General features: G+C 38.3%; 1 protein-coding gene across 2 annotated transcripts; it reads left to right on the forward strand.

The window, feature by feature from the left end:
- Positions 1-6,334: 6,334 nt before the first annotated feature.
- Positions 6,335-22,362, forward strand: LOC105527325 (olfactory receptor 51E2). 2 transcript variants are annotated; one of them, XM_011963622.1, is made up of 3 exons: positions 6,335-6,538; positions 17,938-18,016; positions 21,046-22,362. In XM_011963622.1, exons 1-3 carry the CDS (start codon positions 6,530-6,532, stop codon positions 22,056-22,058), a joined length of 1,101 nt encoding a protein of 366 aa, XP_011819012.1. In that variant the 5' UTR covers positions 6,335-6,529; the 3' UTR covers positions 22,059-22,362. The 2 variants fall into 2 exon arrangements, with proteins under 2 accessions (XP_011819012.1, XP_011819013.1); XM_011963623.1 differs by lacking the exon at positions 17,938-18,016 and having other exon boundaries at positions 6,343-6,538.
- Positions 22,363-22,565: the final 203 nt, after the last annotated feature.

The raw sequence follows: 22,565 nt of genomic DNA on the forward strand, positions 1-22,565 counted from the left end.
GGCATAAGAGGCTGTATCAAGAGGACATTACCTTGCAAAGGCCTGCTATATGGAAGAAGAGGACGTGGTAACTATTCCCGTTAGAGTTGCTACAGAGCAGATACCTGTTTAATTTTTTTCTTCTTCTTATGTTACAAGATGCTAGATCCCTAGGAAAATCTGGAAAGATGCATTTTTTCCCAGAAGTTCACAAAGAACCTGAGAAAATATGCTCTCTTTTTAGGTATCTTCTGGACTAATCGAAACACAATCTTCCCCCAGAAATACTTCAACGGGTTGGGGGGAAATCTTAACAGTCCCAGATAAATGTGCAACATAATGTATGAGACTCCGTGGGAAAAAAATGCACAAGTTAAATAGAAGCTTTCAAGATACAGAAGCAAAAACAGATGTCCAGGCTGTTACAGGGAAATAAATGTGAAAATTTTACTATCCATGCTAGGAATTCCAGTCTGAGGAGCACTGGTTCATGCTCACAGACACATGTGCAGGCTGATCTTCTACACACAGCTGCAGAAAATGGGACACAGAAGAACTTCAGGCTCTTTTTTAGTGCAAACTCCAGACATTTAAACCATTCACCAGCCATGGCCTAACAATCAGTGGATACAAGAAGGGCATAATGATCAATATTCATTTTGACTGGTTGTCTATTCTAATTGTACTGTCCCAGGAGTTAAGTATGTTAAACACTTGCCTACACCCACCTGTCCATTAAGAGTCAACATAGATCATGACCATCCTGGCTAACACAGTGAACCCCCATCTCTACTAAAAAAAAAAATACAAAAAAATTAGCCGAGCGTGGTGGCGGGTGCCTGTAGTCCCAGCTACTAAGGAGGCTGAGGCAGGAGAAGGCATGAACCCGGGAGGTGGAGCTTGCGGTGAGCCGAGATCGCACCACTGTACTCCAGCCTGGGCGACAGAGCGCGACTCCATCTCAAGAAACAAAAAAAAAGAGTCAACATAGCATTGGTTCAACTGAAAGTATTTGGAACCAGACAACCTTGGTCCAAAGCTCAGTTCTGTCACCAATCGTGTGACCTTAGGCTAACTGTGTAACTACATCACCTCTGTTTTTGGCTTTCAGTTTGGAGAAAATAGTTATACTGCTTTATAAGTCTATTTTGTAAAATAAAGTAACCCAGTATTGATCCATAAAATGGTCTTAGCACAGTACACTTTGCACTCAATCAAAATGTATTATTAATCATTATAATTATTTATTTTTATTATTTATGATTACTAGTTTTCATTAAAATGGCAATTTTATTAAATTATCATTTAGCATCTAGTATGTGTCAGATACTGTGTTCCAATGTTGAGACGAAAAGGTGTAGTATCTACTCTCAAGGAACTCATATATATGACAGATAGATAGACAACCATTATAACACAAATCTGGTCAGGACATTACCCTGCTTTCAATTCTTTGGCTTCCCAGGTCCTCAGAAATCTGGCCTTGCGACCCCTTTAGGTGGAGAAACATTCATTTCTACTCTCTCTCCTTCAGTCACACAGAACTCATTTTCAGTTTCCGAAACATGGCATGGTTTGGCTCAGGTCTGAGCCTTCTCTCATCCTATTCTCTGAGGCAGTATTACGATGTTTACTGATTCCTAAACTCTGTTTCAAATATAATTCAAAACAGTTTAATTTTTTATTTATATTAAAATTAAAATAGCTTTTTATCCTAGATTTTCTGATTTGCAGATTGTGGATAAATTAATGGAAGCTTAACTCTGTGGGGTTTTTTATCCTTTTTTAATTTTTCTTTTAAGTTTCCCTACTTTGCAGTGCCCTAATTTGGTCCTCAGTCTGCCAAGCAGACGAAACACCACAGCTGTTGGCTGTGCCTGGAATATTTCCTTAACCTTCTGTCATCCCCTCACCCTACTCTACTCTCCTGCCCTCATTACTAGCTCCCCTGACAAAACCCTTTTCACTCACTCAGATCTCATATTATCAATTACATTTGGTTAGCCTCCCTTGATCACACAGACTAAATTGTCCCAGCACCTAGGTGATCTATACCAGCACGTCACAAATATGAACGGCACATTAATACCCTAGGTATCTTGCAAAAGTGCAGGTTCTAATTCAGAAGATCTAATTTTCTTTTCATTTCCAACAAGTTTCCAGGCGATGCTAACATTATTGGTCTTTCAATAGCAAAGATCTCTGTGAATACCACTTATAGAGTAATTATAACACAGTATTTTAATTTCCCATTTACTTATTTGTATCCCCCACTAGACTTCAAACTGTGTAATATTTGGGGTGATATCTGTTGTGTTCACTGTTACACCCTCAGGATCTTGTTCAATACCAGATATATGTAGATTATATGATATTTCTTTTAATAAATGAATTAAGAACTATAATGAAGGCATGTGCAACAAGATATAGTGGGAGCAGAGAGGAATGGAATAAATAGGAATATTAGGAATCGCCAGAAGTTCACAGGGAGAGGTAAGGATGAGTGACATTTCTATATACACCAAAATTGAATGGTGAGTGTTGGCCATATCAACAGGATAGGAAAACTGCAAAATCCAACGTGGCTGGATCCAGGAAAAGACGTGAATGAGACTTTTGTCAGACCGTGGAGGGCTAGTAGGTGATAACGGAGTTTTAATAATTTTTCTAAACAGTAGTATAAACAAAATGGTTTTTGATATAGTGTCAATCTATTTCCTCTTGCTCTGACACAATACCAAATACTAGGTAATTTATGAAGGAAAGAAGTATATTTAGCTCACAGTTCTGGAGGCTAGGAAATTCAAAAGCATGGTGCCAGCATCTGGAGAGAGGTTTTGTGCTGCCATTACATAGTGGAGGGCATCACATGGCAAAAGGGCAAGGGCATGTGTGTCAGCCCAGATCTCTTTTTCTTGTTATAAATCCACCAGTCCCATCATGATGACCTTATCTAATCCTACTTATCTCCCAAAGGCTTCATATCTAATCAAGATATGAATTTGGGAATTAAATTTCCAACATGGGACACATACTCAAACAGTAACATGCAGCAACCTGTTTTTGTTGCTGTTGTTATCATTTGTTCTCTTTTAAGTTTATTTCTACAATTTCAGTACATTAACCTTGTATTACCTAGTTTGCCTCTGACCTCTTGCTCCTGTATCAAATTCTGTTTCTTTTATATCCTAAACTGTTTGCTCCTTGTACTAGTCTTAGCCCTGAAACTTGTTTTTCTATTTCCTGATCAAGCATGACCATCCACTTGAGCTGCTATATGCACAAATTTTAAGGGTTGCATAACATCCCAGGACTGGGTATAAATGCTTTATATATTCTGTATCATTGAGAATTTTTATCTATATTTTTACCACTGTAAATAATGGGGCAATAAATTTTCCTGTACATAAAATACGTGCATTTCTGATATCTTCCTTTCAATAAAGTTTTCAAAATGGAATATTATGGACATTTTAAGACAATAAAATATACTGGAAAATCTGCTTCCAGAAAGTTCATGCAAACATTGTAAAACAATGCCTAGTCCACTGTAACACAGCAACACAACACTGTGTATTATGTGCTTTAAAAAACATTTGCTGATTTGATAGGCAAGAATATTTTACTGTTTACTGTAGTAAAATGTTGACAGTCAATAAATCAGACTTATTTCAAGTTCCTAGTGCAGAGTTTTCCTGTCTCCAATTTGGTACTTCCCGTTTGGATTACCAAGTTTCAGAAACATTAGTATTAAGTCAAATGACATCACAGACTATGATATGTTTCCTGGATTCAATGGTGTTAATATTAATGTACGAATAAGGTGTGTTGCTATGTAATTTCATGGAGGAACATTGAACTGGAATTTTCAGAAAGTTTAATTAAATTACCAACTACTGTTCTGCTAGGCTGGCATGAGAATAGGGCAGTGAGAAGAGCCATATTTTGAAGTATGTGTACCAGTGTGTGTATTGGTGCTTTGACCAGTATGCACACTAGTTTCATTTTCATGTACTAAGCTCTAGCACAAAATTTACATGATACCACTATAGTAACTTTATTTTTCTTATAAGAGTAAAATTCTTTCAACCATAAGAATAAAAATATGTGACTATTCCAAAACAGTTTCTGAGACTAATGGGAAAAGAGTCACAGCCCTAGAATTTGCCCAACTTGGTAGGCAAAGTGTTTTGAAAGGTCTCAAGAAATTTACTGTGAGGAAACACAACAATAAAAAACCTTTATGTGCAAGGTATAAGCATGCACAAGTGACAACCTGTTAACATTCGGTTTGGCGCATCAGCATGCATGAAGGCTTTTGGGTGTAGACGACTCGAATTGAAAGTAGTGGTGGATGGATGGTCATGTGAAGACTTGAGTTTTGAAAACTGAAAGGGTGTCAGATAGCCCAGGCTTTGAATACTGGTTGTGCCATTTATAACTAAGAAACCTAAGTAAGTTATTTAAACTCTAAATTTTGTTTTAAACATAGTTTAAGACATAAATCAAACTAATAATGGATTCTTCTACCAAATTTATTATTGCAGAGTTGTGTAAGTCAAAAGTTGACATGGATCTCACTGAGCTAAAATCAAGGAATCACCAGGCTGCATTTCTTTATAGAGGGGATAGGGAAACATCAATTCTCTTCTTTTCTCCTTCTGGAGGCTTCCCACATTCCTTGGCTTGTGGCCTCCTTCTGCCATCTTCGAAGCCAGCAACAGTGGATCAAATCCTTCTCATGCTGCCATCTCTCTCATTCTCCACTTTTAAAGACTCATGTGAATATATTGGGTCCACCCAGCTAATCCATCTAATCTCGCTATCTCAAGTTATTTGACTTTAATCACATCTGCAAAGTCCCTTTACAATGTAAGGTGACATATTCACAGATTCCAGGCATTGAGACATAGATATCTTTGGGGGCCATTATCCTACCTATTGCAAACACTTGGCATAGTATCGTGGATGTAGAATGCATAATAAAATATTATTGTTCTTGTTATTTATTGTTTTTATTACCTTATGAAGAAGAAAATCACTCAGGCCATCACATTTTCAGTAGTGAAACAGACTTGATAGTGGGGAGGAGATAATATCGGAAGCAGGGAGAATGGTTAGGAAACTACTGAAATTACTCAAGTGAGAGATAATTGTGACTTAAATAAAGGTGACATTTCTGGAGATGATAAAGAGTGATCAATTTCTGGTTGTATTTTTCAAAGAGATTGACAAAATTTACTGATGGATTAAATGCAGGATGTAAGAGACAGAAACCGAGAATGAATCCAAGCCCCACATGCCCAAAGAGTGGTCCAAAATTGGTGGGAATATCTTAGGATTTAAAGAGGCCATTAAGTAGACAAGATGGACAACTTATAGCAATCTATGCATTCTATTTATTAAAGACTAATGAGAGCAATAGTAACCTGACAGAAGGTGACATCATTGACCAAATCAATCACCCATCTACCCACAATTTTTCTTGATATAATACAAGATTTTCAAAATTTGACTACAAGTAAGGAGAACCCCAAATTATTGTGACTAATTCTCTTCAACCTGGTAGGTTGGGACTTCAAAATACAAACAGGTCAAAATTACAAAAAATAAATGAAACTGTATTTTATGCACAACTAAGTTGTGAACTAAGATTTTTACCTACCGTATTCACCAAACATTTGGTTCATGCCTCTAGGATAACCTTATCACTGGTTAACATGTAATTATTGGTTGAGCTATATTCTACACTAAAATCCTAAACAGTAAGAATTATGGTGTATTCTTAAAAAAACTCTATCACTGAGCATAATGTTTAGAATATGGGACATTCTTATGAACTATTTAGTAGATGTATGTATGGATGAGTAAATGAATTATTTTTTATCTGTAAGAGAAAGACTGCTGCTGCAAAGAACCACAGGCAGGCTAATGAAACCATGCTACTATGAATAATAATAGATACTGAGGAGTTAAGGGCTGGAGTTGGACTCTCACTCATAATAGGAGATGCCATTTAGCAATTTGATACAATATTTTGTCTTTTAAAATTTCCTTCAGAGTGACTGCTAGTGATTACGAGGTTCCTTTTAAGGGTAATGAAAATGTTCTAAAATTGAATTGTGATGATGTTTTTTGCACAGTTTTGTGACTTTACTAAAAACAATTGAATCATACACTATAAATGGATGAATTTTATAGTATGTGAATTATATATCAATAAAGCTGTTAAATAAAAAAGCTTTTGAGTAAATGACACATGAACAAAAAGTTACATCAGCCCATAAAGCACATAGCCACCATAAGTAATTGCATAATGAAACGGATATAAAAGGACTATATGAGGCAAAAGAAGTCTTCTGGGAATCTCCACACCCTGAAGACACAGTGAGTTAGTAGCACCACCACCAGGAATTGGCCTCTCAGCTCTGTGCCTGTCTCCAATCAGGCTGGAATAAGTCTCCTCATATTTGAAAGCTTGGCCCTCCCCTGGAATCTAAAGCCTCTCAGCCTTCTGAGTCAGCCCGAAAGGAACAGGCCGGACTGCTGTATGGGCTCTGTAAGTAAAACTGTTTTGTTCAGTGAAAATGCTTGACTCTAGATGAATTGGACTTTCTCACCCACAGGGAATAATTTCCTCACAATGTGCAGAATTAGATTAGATGTTGGGATGGTGGGCTGAGGAGGATGGTAGAATTTGCAGAATTATTTATTCTCAGGAAATATGTAGAGAATGGGTATTTGTTTCTGCCTGATACAGGTTGGATAACTTGTTTTTCATCAAATGGTTTAATCAGTGTGCTAATATATTTATCACAGTCAGTGAATCTCATTTCTATGCCCAATAACTATTACTAAAAATGAAAAATTACCAATTTCGAGCACGTTGCATGCCAGCTACTGGTACTAGACACAGTGCATATCATCTGTCTTATAGATGAGGAAACTGGATCACAGAAAGTTTATATTATTTGTAGATTTCAGTAAAACAATTGTTTTTGAGAGCATGAGCTTTGGAATTAAAAACACCTGGGTTAAAAATTCAGCTCTGACTTTCACTAGTTGTGTGTGATTTCAAATATGTTTCAGAACTTCTGATACTCAGTGTCTTTGCCAGAAAAATTAATTTAAAGTGAATCTAATAATACTTGCTGCATGACGATATAGTAAGAATTAAAATAATGCTTATAAAGCACTGAGGACAATAATGTTCACAAAACAAGTGTCCAGTAAATTGGAGCTATTTCTGTGAGTAATATTTTTATTAATGGTGTAGATGGTCTCAAAACTAGTTAGTGTTTGAGCTATATTTTTATTAATGGTGTAGATGGTCTCAAAACTAGTTAGTGTTTGAGCTAGAATCTGAACCCAGGTCAGTTACACACGATAGCCATACCATTGCCAATAGCATGGAGAATACTGATGACACTATACGGTCTAGTTCAGCAGATTAAGAGAGCCACAAGCTATAGCTTATACAGTGAAAGAAGAGTATCATCATAATCTGAGTGGGCAGGAAAATTAGTTGAGAGAATATACCTTATTTCACAAGAGAGAAAATGAAGGTATGTATGAATTGCAGAGGATGGGTCGGAAACATTTGAGAGTGGAGGCAGCACAAAAGAGAAGCTTGGGGGAAATTTAGCGTCTTCTTCTAAGAATATTCATTAGCCCCCCTCTAGTCTCAGATATAAACACTTAAGATTTTTTCAATGTAAGAAAAACACAATGAAATAATAGCTTCAAATACCCACTACTAACAATTGCTTGGCCTTCTTATATAGACCTCCCAAGGTTCTCATTTTTTGCATTTCAGGAGTAGAATCAATTAAAAACTAATCTTTATACGTAAGGGATGAGAGAGAGAAAGACGAGGGTGTGTATGTGCACACATGTGTGTGCATATGATGGGTAGTAATTTTAATTCAGTGATTTACTAGAGTTCGATGTCATTTGCTGATAAATGAAGCAGAAGGAAGAGCCAGGTTTGGAAGGGAGGAGAGAATGAGTTCTATTTGTCTCATACAGAGGTTGAAGTAACTGAGTGATGATGGGTGAAGATGTCCCTCAGGGGTTGCCATAGTATTTTATTTACCTTTTATTCACCACGTGAAGCATGGAGCTTTGTTCTCCAAACTGCTATCAATTATTTTTCTAAATTACAGGTTTGATTGCTTCACTGTATTTTCACATTTCATTACTACCTTTACACTTAAAACCAGAAACTTTGCCACAACGTTAAAGATTCTGCTAACTTTTAAAACATAGAACTCTGGAGATGCCATAATTAGATTGCAGATTTATGAATCTTCTGGATATAAGTGCTATTTAAAGCCATGAGAATAACCAAGATATCTCAAGGAGAGCATATGAAAAGCAAGGAAAGAAGAGATACTTCTTGGGAGAAAAGCAGACTCCTCTAGAATCCCACAATTTACAAGGCAGAGAATAAAACCATTGTTTGACAAACAGAAAAAAAGAAAAAAAACACCTCACAGAATAACCATCATTGAAGCTAATGAAGGAGAAAGTTTCAAGGAGGAGGAGGTAAACATTGCCGAAAGCTGAGATGAGGGAGAGAAAAACAAATCTGAGATTAAACTTTTGGACTTAGCATGTAGAAAATCACGGGTGACATCATTTGGAGGATTTTCAGAGTCATTAGGGAAAGAATTCAGATTGTTACTGAAGGTGAAGGAATAATAAACAAAAGCGGACTGTTCTCCAAAGGAATTTTTATCCTTATAAAAGATACAGCAGGAAATTGAGAAAGAAACAGGGTTTATGTCTTGTATCCCTCACTATCACTATCAAAACACAAGGCTAATTATGAAAACTATTCAATATATCCTGGTTGAAATGAATGGTTTGGAAATATCTATATAAAACTGTGGGAAGCTTTTATTGTTGAGTTAGAGTAAAACTTGAGTATTGCAGACTGCAAAAAAGCAACCAATGGTACTAAACAAGATACTAAATAGGGAAAGGAATTTTGTTGGCATTAAATGAGAAGAGATGGAAAATGATTTACTTATTAAAAGCAAAGCTCCTTGCTTCCAGTGGTCAATAAAAGGTGAATAAAATGTTTAGAAATGTCTGGCTCTTGATGCTCTGCAAAAATTTAAGTTCATTACACTTTCCATGGAATTCAAGATTTTCATGATTTGACCTCTGGTGCTTTCTCTAGCTTCATTTCCTACAGCACCTAGCCTCACATTTAAGACTTCGATACACCCCTTCTCTTGTAGTTATCCAACAAACTGCCTTGTTATTCTTTCATTCACGTCTCTCCTCGTGTTATCAATGGCACTCCAAAAGCACACTTCTCCTGTTTTTCATCTTTATAAACTCACATCTACCCATCAAAACTTCTCACAGTTATAAGTCATACAGTCTGTTAAAATTCTTGGAACTGGCTCTCCTTGACACAAAGAGACACATTAATGTATGCACACACTCCAAATCTGGCACTCCACACTATTATCTCTTCTGCCTTATCTGTTAGATACAACCTATCCTTACACACTCTACAACAGTAGCATTTATCTGTTTGCCTGTTTATCTCTGACACTGCTGATATACACTGTCTGGCATGTAGTGGATATTTAAAATTAGTCATTTTTTATTTTCAGTAAGAGTCCCTTGATTCTTGACACAGCAAACTCGGCTCCCTGTATATGTATACATATAGTTCAGTTCAGTTTGAACTGAACCAAGTGTTCATGGTTGATAGTCAGGAGCTAAAGTGGAGTTATTGGCTATGAAAAAGAATAAGGTACCCTCTTGTCTCTGAGCCCAGAGTGAATGTAGGAAGGGTGCAAGAAGATATGGTTGTAGAGTGATGGAAAGGAGAGAAATCATTTCTTTTTTGCTGGGTCCAACACAGATCAGGTCAAACTATATACACTATGGTTTTCTTTTGTTTTGTTTATGATCTCTCAGCAAGAAGGAGGAAAACTGCCAAGAAAAATGAAAATAGGCACTGAATAAATTGTTGAAATGAAGTAATGGGAACCGTGAAGAAGTTAGGATGAAAGAGAAATTATTCAAATAGCAATTTAATTTTTTAAAGTGGTTACATAAAATTTCCTACAACACAATGACAAAAATTACAACTCAGACATTGCATGGGAATTAAAAATCATGAAAGCCTGAATTAATTTACATAAATGGAGCCCCTCTGTGCTTTCATAATCATTTTTATTATTCATCAATGTATATGAGATATTGAAGTTACTGAACAACGGTTCTGCTCTTTCTCTCTCACTGGATTATAAACTCTCTAAGAGGGGTTTTATTTGTGTTGTCTTTAGCTTCTAACATAGCACTATGTAAAATCCAGATACTCAGTTAATGTCCCTGAGAGAGTAAAACAAGATCAAGAGAAGAAGTGTTATAAGTGCATTATTGCTCGACACTTCTACATAGGCCATTCTGAAAGCCTGGGAATTCTTCATCTCAACTTATATAAAACGCAGAAATCTTTCAAGCACTGGTTTTTCTAGAAAGCCTTCTCCAAATTCTACAAACCTACTGAATGCTCTCTTTCTGTTAATTCCATTTTAGTGTGTTTTGGTTTTTTAAAATTATTTTATTGTATTTCTAGTTGACAGATAATATGGTATATATTTGTGGGGTAAAATGTGATGTTGTAATACATGTATGCATTGAGGAATGATCAAATCAGGCTAATTATCATATCCATCACCTCAAATATTTATCATTTCTTTGTGGTGAGAACATTTAAAATTCTCTCTTTTTGTTTTTTTTTGGAAATATACTATACATTAACTATACTTCTTATTTCTCTAAGAGGTTTGATCATACATTTTAGATATTTTCATCACTCTCCTGAGGACACGTTATTTCAGAATCTAAAGCTATAGTTTCATTATTTGGCCAAATCATGTAACCTAAAATTTCTTATTGTTCCTCTAGTTTTCTGTTAATTTTAGTTAAATCCCTACCCCGTTTTTCACTAAGACTTCTTTCGGTGATCCTTGAGGTGGCACTTCATCAGGGTGAATGTGTGAGTCTGGATACGTTGAGGTTCCTCTCCATCCTCTCTTTTATCAACACTTACTGTCAGCCACCCAGCACCCTTTCTTCTCCCCTGAAGAATAGTTACCCTGCAACTAGCTATCTCTCATTGATTGAGCCCTCTGCAGCCAAAGCCCTAATCTCTGATTTTCCCTTGACCCCCATCTTCAACTCACCCATACCCATCTACCTTTCTGCAATTCCATACTCAATGAAAAAAGAAATGTGATGTTTGCAATAAAGTTATATTTTTCCCTCTGAAACAAAACAGTAACATTCATTTAGGTATCTCCTAAGAAGTATGTCTTAACAAAATAGAGAGATTCTGTTCTGGAGAACTAGTCTTCAAGCCAACTGAAGAGAGAACTGTGTTGGAAGGTGGCAGCACACTCTATCAGCTGGGGGTCGCCTCCTGTCTTCCTAAGCCCGGTGGGAGGTCTGTGTTCTAATTCACCATCTCTTCCAAATGTGACGCCAGGTATCACATTGTAAGGGTTTATTTAATAGTTACATGCTGAAGCCATTTATTTGTCACTTCCTATGTGTGACTTTGTATTATAATGATCACTTTCTTCATATTTTCTGGCTTACCAAATTGTCTGTAAGCTTCTCTGCTTTCCACACCTACGACCAACGTAATATTGCTGTTCCACAGCCCCAGTGAATTTTTCTCTGGCGACAACCATAGAGGAAAAATAACGCACTACCTCTTCAGCACAATTTAAACATGCCAGAAAGAATGAAATATGATTGGCAAATTTGGGGTAAAGTGTTTATTATTAGTTTGGTTGTCTATGGCTAGAATGATCAGAGGACTGGTCACATGATATAAACACAGCTGCCAGCAAAGTGCCCTAGAGAAGAAAGATTGTACGCTGAGGCAAATTCAAAGACAAAGCAAAGTACCCACTACAGCAGTTGAAATCTGACATTTTTTAATCAATTTAAATGACCCATTCATAGTTTCATATTATATAAATACTCATGTCAGTTTTCTGTACAATGAAATTATTTTAATTCGATCAATACACAAACGAACATAGCTTTTTTTTGTTTTAAGCTCTCACCTTGTTTTGTACTTTTAATTCAGCATGTCAACTTTGCAGACTATCACCTCCACTTCCATCATTTTCCTGCTCACTGGTGTTCCTGGGATGGAAGCCTTCCACACCTAGATCTCCATTCCCTTCTGCTTCCTCTACGTAACTGCTCTTTTGGGAAACAGCCTGATCCTCTTCGCTATCATCACTCAGCCCAGCCTCCATGAACCCATGTACTATTTCCTTTCCATGCTGTCTACCAATGGCCTCGGCCTATCCATATCCACTCTGGTCACCATGCTGGGTATATTCTGGTTCAATGTGAGGGAAATCAGCTTTAATGCCTGCCTGTCCCAGATGTTCTTTATTAAATCCTTCACTGTCATGGAATCCTCGGTGCTGTTGTACATGGCTTTTGATCATTTTATGGCCATCTCTAATCCCCTTAGGTATGCCATAATTTTAACTGACTCCAGAATAGCTCAAATTGGAGTGGCAAATGTCATCGGGGGATCCTAATGCTGACACCAATGGTAGCACTTCTTATAAGACTTTCCTACTGCTACAGCCACGTACTCCACCACTCCTACTGTTACCACCCTGATGTGATGAAGCTCTCATGCACAGACACCAGAATCAAAAGTGCAGTTGGGTTGACTGCCATGTTCTCTACTGTTGGTGTAGACTCGGTTATCATCCTCCTTTCTTATGTTTTGATCATTAGGACTGTCTTTAGCATTGCTTCCCCAGAAGAGAGGAAGAAAATCTTCAGCACATGTGTCTCCCACATTGTGGCTGTTGCTATATATTACATTCCATTGATCAGCCTGTCCTTTGTTCACAGATTTGGGAAACAAGCCCCAGCCTATGTACATACTATTATTGCTAACACCTACCTGCTGATTCCCCCTGTGACGAACCCCATCATCTACAATGTGAAAACCAAACAGATATGTAGAGCTGTGATAAAAATTCTCCATTCCAAAGAAACATAAAATTTTAGAATTCCAGCACTAGATGGACCCCTCGAGATGGTATACTTCAGGTCATGTTACCAATTAAAAACAAAAACAACCAAAGAACTGGTGCCATTGAAGCTAAGCATGTAATCATTTAAAGTTAAAGCTGGAATGCATGTAGAACATCAGCTAGTTTGACTACTTTATTTCCAAGATGAGGAGGTGAAGACATGGAATAGAAGAGATGAACAGCCTAAAATTAGCTTTACATCTAAAAATTCTCCTTCTCACACCACTGTTGGGTCTAAACTGTTGTTGCCTTCTGTCCCTGCCAACAGCCTTTCTATTATTATCTCATCTACTTCATAGCAGTTAGAATGACACATTATAGAAAAGTCACTCCTGTGTGAGAAATAGGTAGTATTCTCCAACTGTTCTAGTAATTTCGATTGCCATTTATTATTTGCTCCGACAAGTCATGGTTCTAAGTGTTTTTTATGTGTATTAACACATTTTATATCTAAAACAATGTTATAAGATAATTGCTTTTATTATCAATAAGAAAATTGAGGCATGAAATGTTAAGTAGCTTGCTTAAACAGCTAGTAACTGGTGTTGCTGATGGCAGAGCACATCCATGCAGACTGACTCCAGAGCCCCCCCACACTCTTAACTTTGATGCTATATTGCTACCTCTAATATAATATGTAGGTATATAATTTATATTTCTAAAAATTATATGAACATATATATAAACTTATATTTATAAATTATATGCTTATATATGTAAATTATATTTATATTTATGAATCTAAATATAGAGAGAAGTTCAGGTAATTTTTACTAGGAAACATAAAGAAGTAAAACAATTAATTTTAAAAAACCACCACTCTAACCTCTAGAAATTTTCAGTCAAATTAGGGGGGAGAAAAAGCCCAAATCAAATCTTCAAACCTTACAAATATATTTCTACCTGATGATCTTTCCTGACTCAAGCATATTTCAGTATTTCTCTCAGCCCTCCATCAACAATCTGCCCCAACAGAAATGGAAAGTGACTACAAATGAATTATGGTCATTTACTTATGCATTTTTAAATTTGTGTCATAATAGTCATGTAATGGCTTAATCCAGAAAGAGAATTAGTTCCACCCTGGGTATGTCCACTAATTCTCAAAATTTCTAAAGCATATATTTCAATACCACACTAATATCACTAATTTAAGATGGGCTTTATAGTTGATATCAGGTACAGAAATGAAGTAGAAGTAATCATTCATATCTACAGGCTTCCCCCCTCACTTTATGCAGATCTCTGCCAACTGCACCTTATTACAGGGCCTTTGATGTTATAATAATAATAATAGTAATACCTTTCCCTCAATTTCTTTCTGTATTCACTCTCATCCTTACCTGCCTTATTTTAAATTTTTAGCATTTTTATTCCCCAACGTATTACATATAGGCTGTTTCTTTTCTGGTTTCCTCATCATTCCCTATAGGGAATTTATTAAATGACTATAGTACTTATAGTACTGTAAGAATTATGTCAAATCCTCAGCCTGTTTGACAACAACATTTCAGTTTCAATTATTGTTAGTCTTCATCTTTATATGTTGGAATGTCCTGAGACTTTGTTCTCAGACCTTTTTGCTTTGTCATAATCCCTTCCTTGGTCATCCCATCCAGTATCATGTCATTAAGTACCATCTCTATGCTGACAAAATCCAAATTAATATTTGTAGTTCAGACTCATCCCACTGCCTTTGTATCAGTATCATTACTTGAATATCTCATAATCATCTTAGAATCAACATCTAATATACACTAATATTCCCATCAAGGAAAAAGCATGCTCACCCGCAGTCTTCCCTAACTCAGTAACTCTGCCTTCCAATTTGTTGAGATAAAGCACTTGTAGTTATCCCTGATGCTTTTCTATCACTCCAGTGCTACATCTGCATGTTCTGTCGACCCTTTCTTCTAGATATCTCAGATATTGATGTCTAAAATCAAGTCACTTTATACCACTTCTACTGCTACCACTGTGATGCAAGCCATCATCTTAGACGTGAATTATTATAACAGCCTTCTGGTGGGTCTTCCTTCATCCACATTTGCTTTACAGTACCTTGTTTAATACACAAGGTAGATCAAGTTCAATATACCCCAATGGCATACTGTCGTACCCAGGAAAAGTTCACAGTCACTGTAAAAGCATATAAAGATCTATATGATCTATATCCCCTCCATCAGCCCAATATTATCTTCTACTGCTCTGCCAGTGATTCACTCTATGTCGCCCACACTAGCTTCCAAATATTTTCTTAAACTCATCAAGCATGCTTCAACATCAGTTTACACATGCTATTCTCACTACCTGGAATGTTCGTCCTCCAGAGACCCATATGACTTACACTTCACTTTATATAGATCTCTGCTCAAGTGCACCCTATTACAGGGCCCTTGATGTTATAATAACAACAACAACACCTCTCCCTCAAATCCTGCCTGTATTCACTCTCATCTTTATCTGCCTTATTTTTAATTTTTAGCATTTTTATACCCCAGTATATTACATATATGTTATTTATTTTCTGGTTTCATTACCACAACATAATGTTTTTGAGAGTAAAGAAATGGTTCCATTTATGCTATCTCCCAGCCCTAAAATAGGGCCTGCCACATAGTAAAAATAGTAGAATGTCTTAATGATCTGGCTCTGTTTACCTCTTAAGCTTCATTGCTTGCCCTCTGTACAATGCCCCAGAGACAACAAACAACCTGCATGTCCTAAGTCCCAGTAAAGAATGTCCTATCCCTTTTAAGCCTACCTCCACCTAGAGCATTCTCACTTTGTTCCTTCCCCTGACTTAGAATACAAGGGGCTCTCCTTCAGGGACTTTTCCTAACCTGTCTGGTCTGTCTGGTGCCCTTTCCAGGTGCTCCCGCAGCACCTTGTTCTTCTCTCTCAAGACAACTCCTTCCAAACTCTCTTGTCACCATTCTCCCCACAACAAACTCTGAGCTCACTTCTTGGGGTCAGGGACTGGGTTTATTCACTGTTGTTTCCACATTTCTATCTATAGTGTCTGCTCCATTGTAACTTTTACTCTTCATTGAATTAATGAATTAATAGTGTCTTTGATGCGTAAGGATTTTGATGGCACACAAGAAGATAACAAAGTTCTCCTATACCAGAAAGTTCTTCGTATCTACAAATATATTTTCATGAAATTTCACATTTTGGAGAATACTGTGCCAAGTACTGCTATTTGGTATGAAAAGTTCGCTCTTTTTCGTATGATCTAGTATACCCTGATCCTAATCTTGTGAAGCCTTATTTCCACTTTCCAACATAAAACTTGCTTTGTCTAGTGAATGAATGTAGGTAATAGTAAAACTTAGGAGGCCACTTTAAAGAGGTGATTTATATTTTGAATAAACTGCCAGTTTATTTCTACATATTTCTTTCCCCTTCTATTCCCTAATATGTACCCCCACAGATCATCTTTACATGTCTGTAACTCACAATGAAGCAAAAACAAAAATCCAGAGAAGCTACAGGCAGGTCCGAAGTGGAAAGATGGAAAAGCTCAGATGATACAGGCCTACAGACTAGGGTTTTGTTTATTTGTTTCCATACACTACTATTACAGAGGATAGCAAATAGAGCTGAAGGAAAAGGATGGAGATATTCAGAGTCCTAAAAACAGAAAGGAGAAAAAGGAACATCAACCTCAAGGACAACTGAGATGTTCGCACAACTTCTACAGATTCTCTTCCCCCACCTCACCTCACAAACGCTAACCTGTGGACAGTCCTCCTGTCCAACAATCCTGGCAGCTTATAAGCTTCCATCTATAGGAAGATATACCAAGTACATAGGTAGATACTTGGTATCTACCTATGATGTAGATACCAAGACTGGGTGGGTTGCAGAACAAATGTCATGCTCTGACCAAGATGCATAAGCTCACAATGAGTTGGGGACTTTCCTAAAAGCCAGAGCACTAGTAGTCACATGGCTACTGTTGTAGCTACTTGAACATGGTAGTGGTAGTGAAGATGGAAATAAGAGGAAACATGCAAAAGATTTTTAGAAGGAAAAATAGACAAGATCGGTTGAATAACTGGATGTGAAGGATGAGGAAATGCTATGTATCTTAAGTTTTGTCTCACATAACTAAATTCATAAGCACATTCACTTTATCCTCCTCAAATTCACTCTCCCAACAGCTTCTGGAATAGCAATCTGAAACACAAATCTGTTTGTGATGTCCCTGCTTAAAACCATTTATTCACCTCCCAATTCCTACAGGATGAAGTCCTTGAGTTCACAACCTATCATCAGTTCACATGCATTGACCTCTTCAATTTCTATTTCCTTTTTGGGTGATTCTATGCTTCAGCCAAGCTACAATTGTTCATAATTCCTCTATAGAAAATTCTGTTTCTTTCATGATTTTCTGTCTGCTGAAATACACTCTTTTTGGACCCACCCAATGACTAAATAAATACCCCTCTCAAGTTCCCATAAAAATCTGTGGCATTCACTGCTCTTTCATACTATTTCAGGCTTCTTTGGGTAAGTGTCTGCGAATACTTTAGGGCAAGGACTTTGTCTTATTCACCTCTGTCACCCTAAACTCAGCAGAGTGCCTGCACAAAACTAGCATTGAGAATGTGCTTATTACACAATGAATGAATTAATTAACTCCATTGCCAGATATAGGTGACCAATAAATACTTAATGGCTGATTGATAAGAAAGTAATTCTGTTTCTGTGTTCAAAGATTATGGTGATGATGGCAAGGTAAGACTCATGTGTGAGGCATACTTAGAAAGGATGGCAGATAGAACAGGTTCGTGTTAAATATTAATAAAGTATGAAGGTAACTCTGCTGGGTATGACGTAGGGGACATGTCACTGGAAGAGAGCCATCAAGCATCCTGAGGTACTGAGGATACCTCAATATCCTGGAGAAGGTGGTTGGGGTGGTTTTTTTTTTATCTATTTTGCTTATAACTTTGTAATCCTTTGACAAACATTTATTTAATGTGAATAAACAAAGAGTCAGAATACCTGGTTCTCCAACCAATATTATCACTAATTAACTATGTGACCTAGGACAAAAAGCTGTCATCTCATCTGGGCTTTATCTATAATCCAGGAGCAATGAAGAGTGGCTTTGATACATTAAGGGCTGTTTTGTCAACCAGAAGAAAGGCTAGGGAAAGATATGGAGAATTGCATGTCCCTATTTTGAATTATGGAACTAAACTTTTGTAGTTTTAGAGAGAATGCAAACTCCTAAAGCCCAAGGACCATGCCTAGTCACAGATGTTGTCTGTTGTGTCTAGCAGAGTGGCACATGAAGAAACACACTAATCCTGTGGCTGACTCTGTGTGCTTAGGTTAGCTTGGAGGAGTGGGAGCAGATTGTCGAAAGCCCTGTATATGTGAGTGTGGGAGTGATGGCAGAGGCAGTGGGTGCTTTGAGGTTGTTCTCCCTGGACAGGAATAGTGGGAAACCCGTGGGAATGGCACACAAGTGGACATGGAGATATTTTTCCTCTGTCTGCCAAGTCCCTGGGGCCTCAGTTCATACTCCACAGCCTGTTCCCATGGGCTTTCTGAGGGGCATTATAAAAAAGGCCTGAACCAGAAAGCAAAACCAGTTCCAGTTGCTCTTTCCAAGTAGGACTGTACCATTCTCAGGTAAGTGCACCCTCACCTGGGGTCAGGCAGCCTTAGCTCCTGCCATCCTAAGGGATCTTGAAGACCCCACATACTGGTTCAAGTCAGGGCAGGGAGAAGTCCTTGCGTCCCATCCACAACTTTATGGACTGGGAAGAGATGTCCCAGAGTCTTAGCAACAATCAGGAAAGGCAAGTGAGAATGAATGCAACAGCCACATTCGACCCAAAGAGAAGCTGAAATTGGGTTTAGCAGGGAGTCTACTTTAGGCAGGATGCCAGGCAACATGGGAGGGTGATATGAGATCTTTCAGGATAGGTATTTTGGGAGATGAGATGATGGCCCAAAGTCTTATACTCTAGTGAGCATATGCAGGTACCAGCAAGGCAGAAAATATGCTCTGCAGAGAGAGGGTTTAAGAAAGTAACCAGCTCTGGGGCCAATAAAGAATCTTGTTATCTGTCAGCACTGCATGTGGTAGCATAGCAAAAGGCATTAAGAAAGGAAATATACGTCACTGTGCTCCCCTTTGTCTCCCTCCATGCCTGCTCTTTTCTTCACCCTGGGTCCCATTTCTCTGGAACACAGTGGTCTAGTGATCTGGCCTCTCTTCAGGGAAGGTTCCTTAGTTCTGTCCCACATATTAGAGCATGATTTGTTTAAATTTCTGTATCCCCTTCCCCAAGCTATGATGGATACAGAAATGGATGGATGGATGCAAGATGCAAACTACCTTGTATCTCACTAAAGGATGCAATCATCTGCCTTTGAAAAGGGCTTTTCATGTTCTGATAGCAACTGGGAGCCAAATATGGTATTTAATATTTGTCAAGGAGCTTAGCTGTTTTGTCTGCACAAGTTCTGAAGGTGGAGAAGAGAAAATAGAGGCAGAAGTATGGGTTTGTAACCTTTGAACCCCGCATCTGTCCTCCCTTGCTTATCCAAGATGGGGAGAATCCAGTTCTAATCTCTTTGTATTAATGTTATCATATTGTAATTTAAAATCACTGGTATCTAACCCCTCTACACTAAGACCAAATTGAAGGGCATCTCCCAGCTGCAGGAAGAACTCAGATGACGAGTGAAGAATTCTGGGGTTAGGGGAGTGCAATATAAGCAGGCTAACCTGTTTCAGTGAAACAGATAATCAATGAAGACACCTGCATCATTTGTTTCCAAAAGTTAGGCCTTGCAGCCAAGGCTTTGGCGTTCTAGAGAAAATTAACTCTAAAGACCAAGGCACCCAGGCAACCTAGCAGAGAAGAAGTTTCGTGAAGTCAGAACCCAGGTGTTCAGGTGAGGGTAGGGAGTTGGGACAAAGAAACACTGGGCTTCTAAAAAAGAAATGTCTCCCCTGAGATGAATGACTTGTTGGCACAAGTTTCGGGAAAGACAAAGCTCTAAAAATATCATTGTAAAATTAATAATACTTCTCCAAAGTAAGGACTCAACTCAAACTATCCTTGGATGCAATTAAAGTGGCCTTGGAAGAAGCTTTCAGGTGTGGAGGTACTCACCAGTGTCCTGACAGCACTTTCATCTCTGAAGAAGTCATCAGAGGGAGACACCACCTTTGATTTTATGACCACAGATGAGTTTCCTTTAATCTGAAAGAGATTGGCTTTTGGCATTTTTTTTTCTTAGTTTTTGCTTCTTTATGTTCTTTTAAGCTTTAAAATAATGTCATTGCTGTGCTTCTTATTCCTCTGGCTGACTTTAGAATTGAGGACCGGGAATCCTGAAAATTTGCAAAGTTATCTCCTATCCTCACTGCCTTGGAACACCCGTTATTCCACTCTCTGTCTAATTTCTACTCATGTTTCAAGTCTAAACAGGAAGATTCCTCTGTGATCATGCCTCTCTCTTTCGCATGAATTCAATGCATGCATTTTGCTAGTAATGCTTCTGGAATGAAGGAATAATAGAAAGAAAGAAAGTGGAGGGAAGGAAGCAGGGAAAGTAAAATAAGAAAAGCAGCCTTATCTGGAAGGAGCTCCCAAAAGTGTATCTCTTAACACATATCAGAAAAAAAGGGTCACCAAATATCCAGACAATGAAGGTATGGATCAGTAGGAAGAATCTGAGGGAATTTGGAAAGGCTACATTTTGGAAAAAGCATTGCTCTCCCAGGGTTCCCTTTTAAAAATTTAAATAAACCTTGAGAGTAGTGATGCATAAATGAATTTGAGCTGTCACAGTTCCCCCTTTGGAAGAGGGCCTCAGAGCTTATAAAAGACCCTAAGTGGGGGTGGGAGGAGACAAAAGGGGTGGGATGTCAGTTTCAAGTTTCCAGGGCATTCTCTGATTGTGCTCTATGTCCCTGCAGACTGCCAGTGTGACCTCACCCTCTCCAGTCACCCCTCCTTAGTTCCAGCTATGAGTTCCTGCAACTTCACACATGCCACCTTTGTGCTTATTGGTATCCCAGGACTAGAGAAAGCCCATTTCTGGGTTGGCTTCCCCCTCCTTTCCATGTATGTAGTGGCAGTGTTTGGAAACTGCATCGTGGTCTTCATCGTAAGGACGGAACGGAACCTGCACTCTCCAATGTACCTCTTTCTCTGCATGCTGGCAGCCATTGACCTGGCCTTATCCACATCCACCATGCCTAAGATCCTTGCACTTTTCTGGTTTGATTCCCGAGAGATTAGCTTTGAGGCCTGCCTTACCCAGATGTTCTTTATTCACGCCCTCTCGGCCATTGAATCCACCATCCTGCTGGCCATGGCCTTTGACCGTTATGTGGCCATCTGCCACCCACTGCGCCATGCTGCAGTGCTCAACAATACAGTAACAGCCCAGATTGGCATCGTGGCTGTGGTCCGCGGATCCCTCTTTTTTTTCCCACTGCCTCTGCTGATCAAGCGACTGGCCTTCTGCCACTCCAATGTACTCTCACACTCCTATTGTGTCCACCAGGATGTGATGAAGTTGGCCTATGCAGACACTTTGCCCAATGTGGTATATGGTCTTACTGCCATTCTGCTGGTCATGGGAGTGGATGTAATGTTCATCTCCTTGTCTTATTTTCTGATAATACGAACGGTGCTGCAACTGCCTTCCAAGTCAGAGCGGGCCAAGGCCTTTGGCACCTGTGTGTCACATATTGGTGTGGTACTCGCCTTCTATGTGCCACTTATTGGCCTCTCAGTGGTACACCGCTTTGGAAACAGCCTTCATCCCATTGTGCGTGTTGTCATGGGTGACATCTACCTGCTGCTGCCTCCTGTCATCAATCCCATCATCTATGGTGCCAAAACCAAACAGATCAGAACAAGGGTGCTGGCTATGTTCAAGATCAGCTGTGACAAGGACTTTCAGGCTGTGGGAGGCAAGTGACCCTTAACACTACACTTCTCCTTATCTTTATTGGCTTGATAAACATAATTATTTCCAACACTAGCTTATTTCCAGTTGCCCATAAGCATATCAGTGCTTTTCTCTGGCTGGAATAATAAAATAAAGTATGGTCCATCTACTTAAAGGACTATTATGTGGAATAATACATACTAATGAAGTATTATACGAATTAAAGGCTACAATAAAACCAAACATAAAGACACATGATTGAAGCCAAGTTGAAAAATAACATATGCCTTGGAGGAAATGTGCTCAAATTGCTAATGATTTAGTATTGTCCCTACTTTCTTTTTATTATTATTATTATTATCATTATTATTATTATGGAGGTATTGGTTAACTGGCATGTACAACTTTTTGTTTGTTTGTTTTTTAGGTGGGGTCTTGCTCTGTCACCAGGCTGGAGTGAAGTGGCATGATCTCGGCTCACTGCAACCTCTGCATCCTGGGTTCAAGCAATTCTTCTGCCTCAGCCTCCTGAGTAGC

The sequence above is a fragment of the Colobus angolensis genome, unplaced genomic scaffold, assembly GCF_000951035.1.
Source record: "Colobus angolensis palliatus isolate OR3802 unplaced genomic scaffold, Cang.pa_1.0 Scaffold616, whole genome shotgun sequence".
NCBI lineage: Eukaryota > Metazoa > Chordata > Mammalia > Primates > Cercopithecidae > Colobus > Colobus angolensis.

Excerpts from the sequence above, each read along its gene's own strand:
- LOC105527325 (XM_011963622.1), top strand. Across the intron at positions 18,017-21,045 it reads TCCTGGAGAAGGTGGTTGGG|ACTGCCAGTGTGACCTCACC; the intron begins GTGGTTTTTTTT and ends ATGTCCCTGCAG.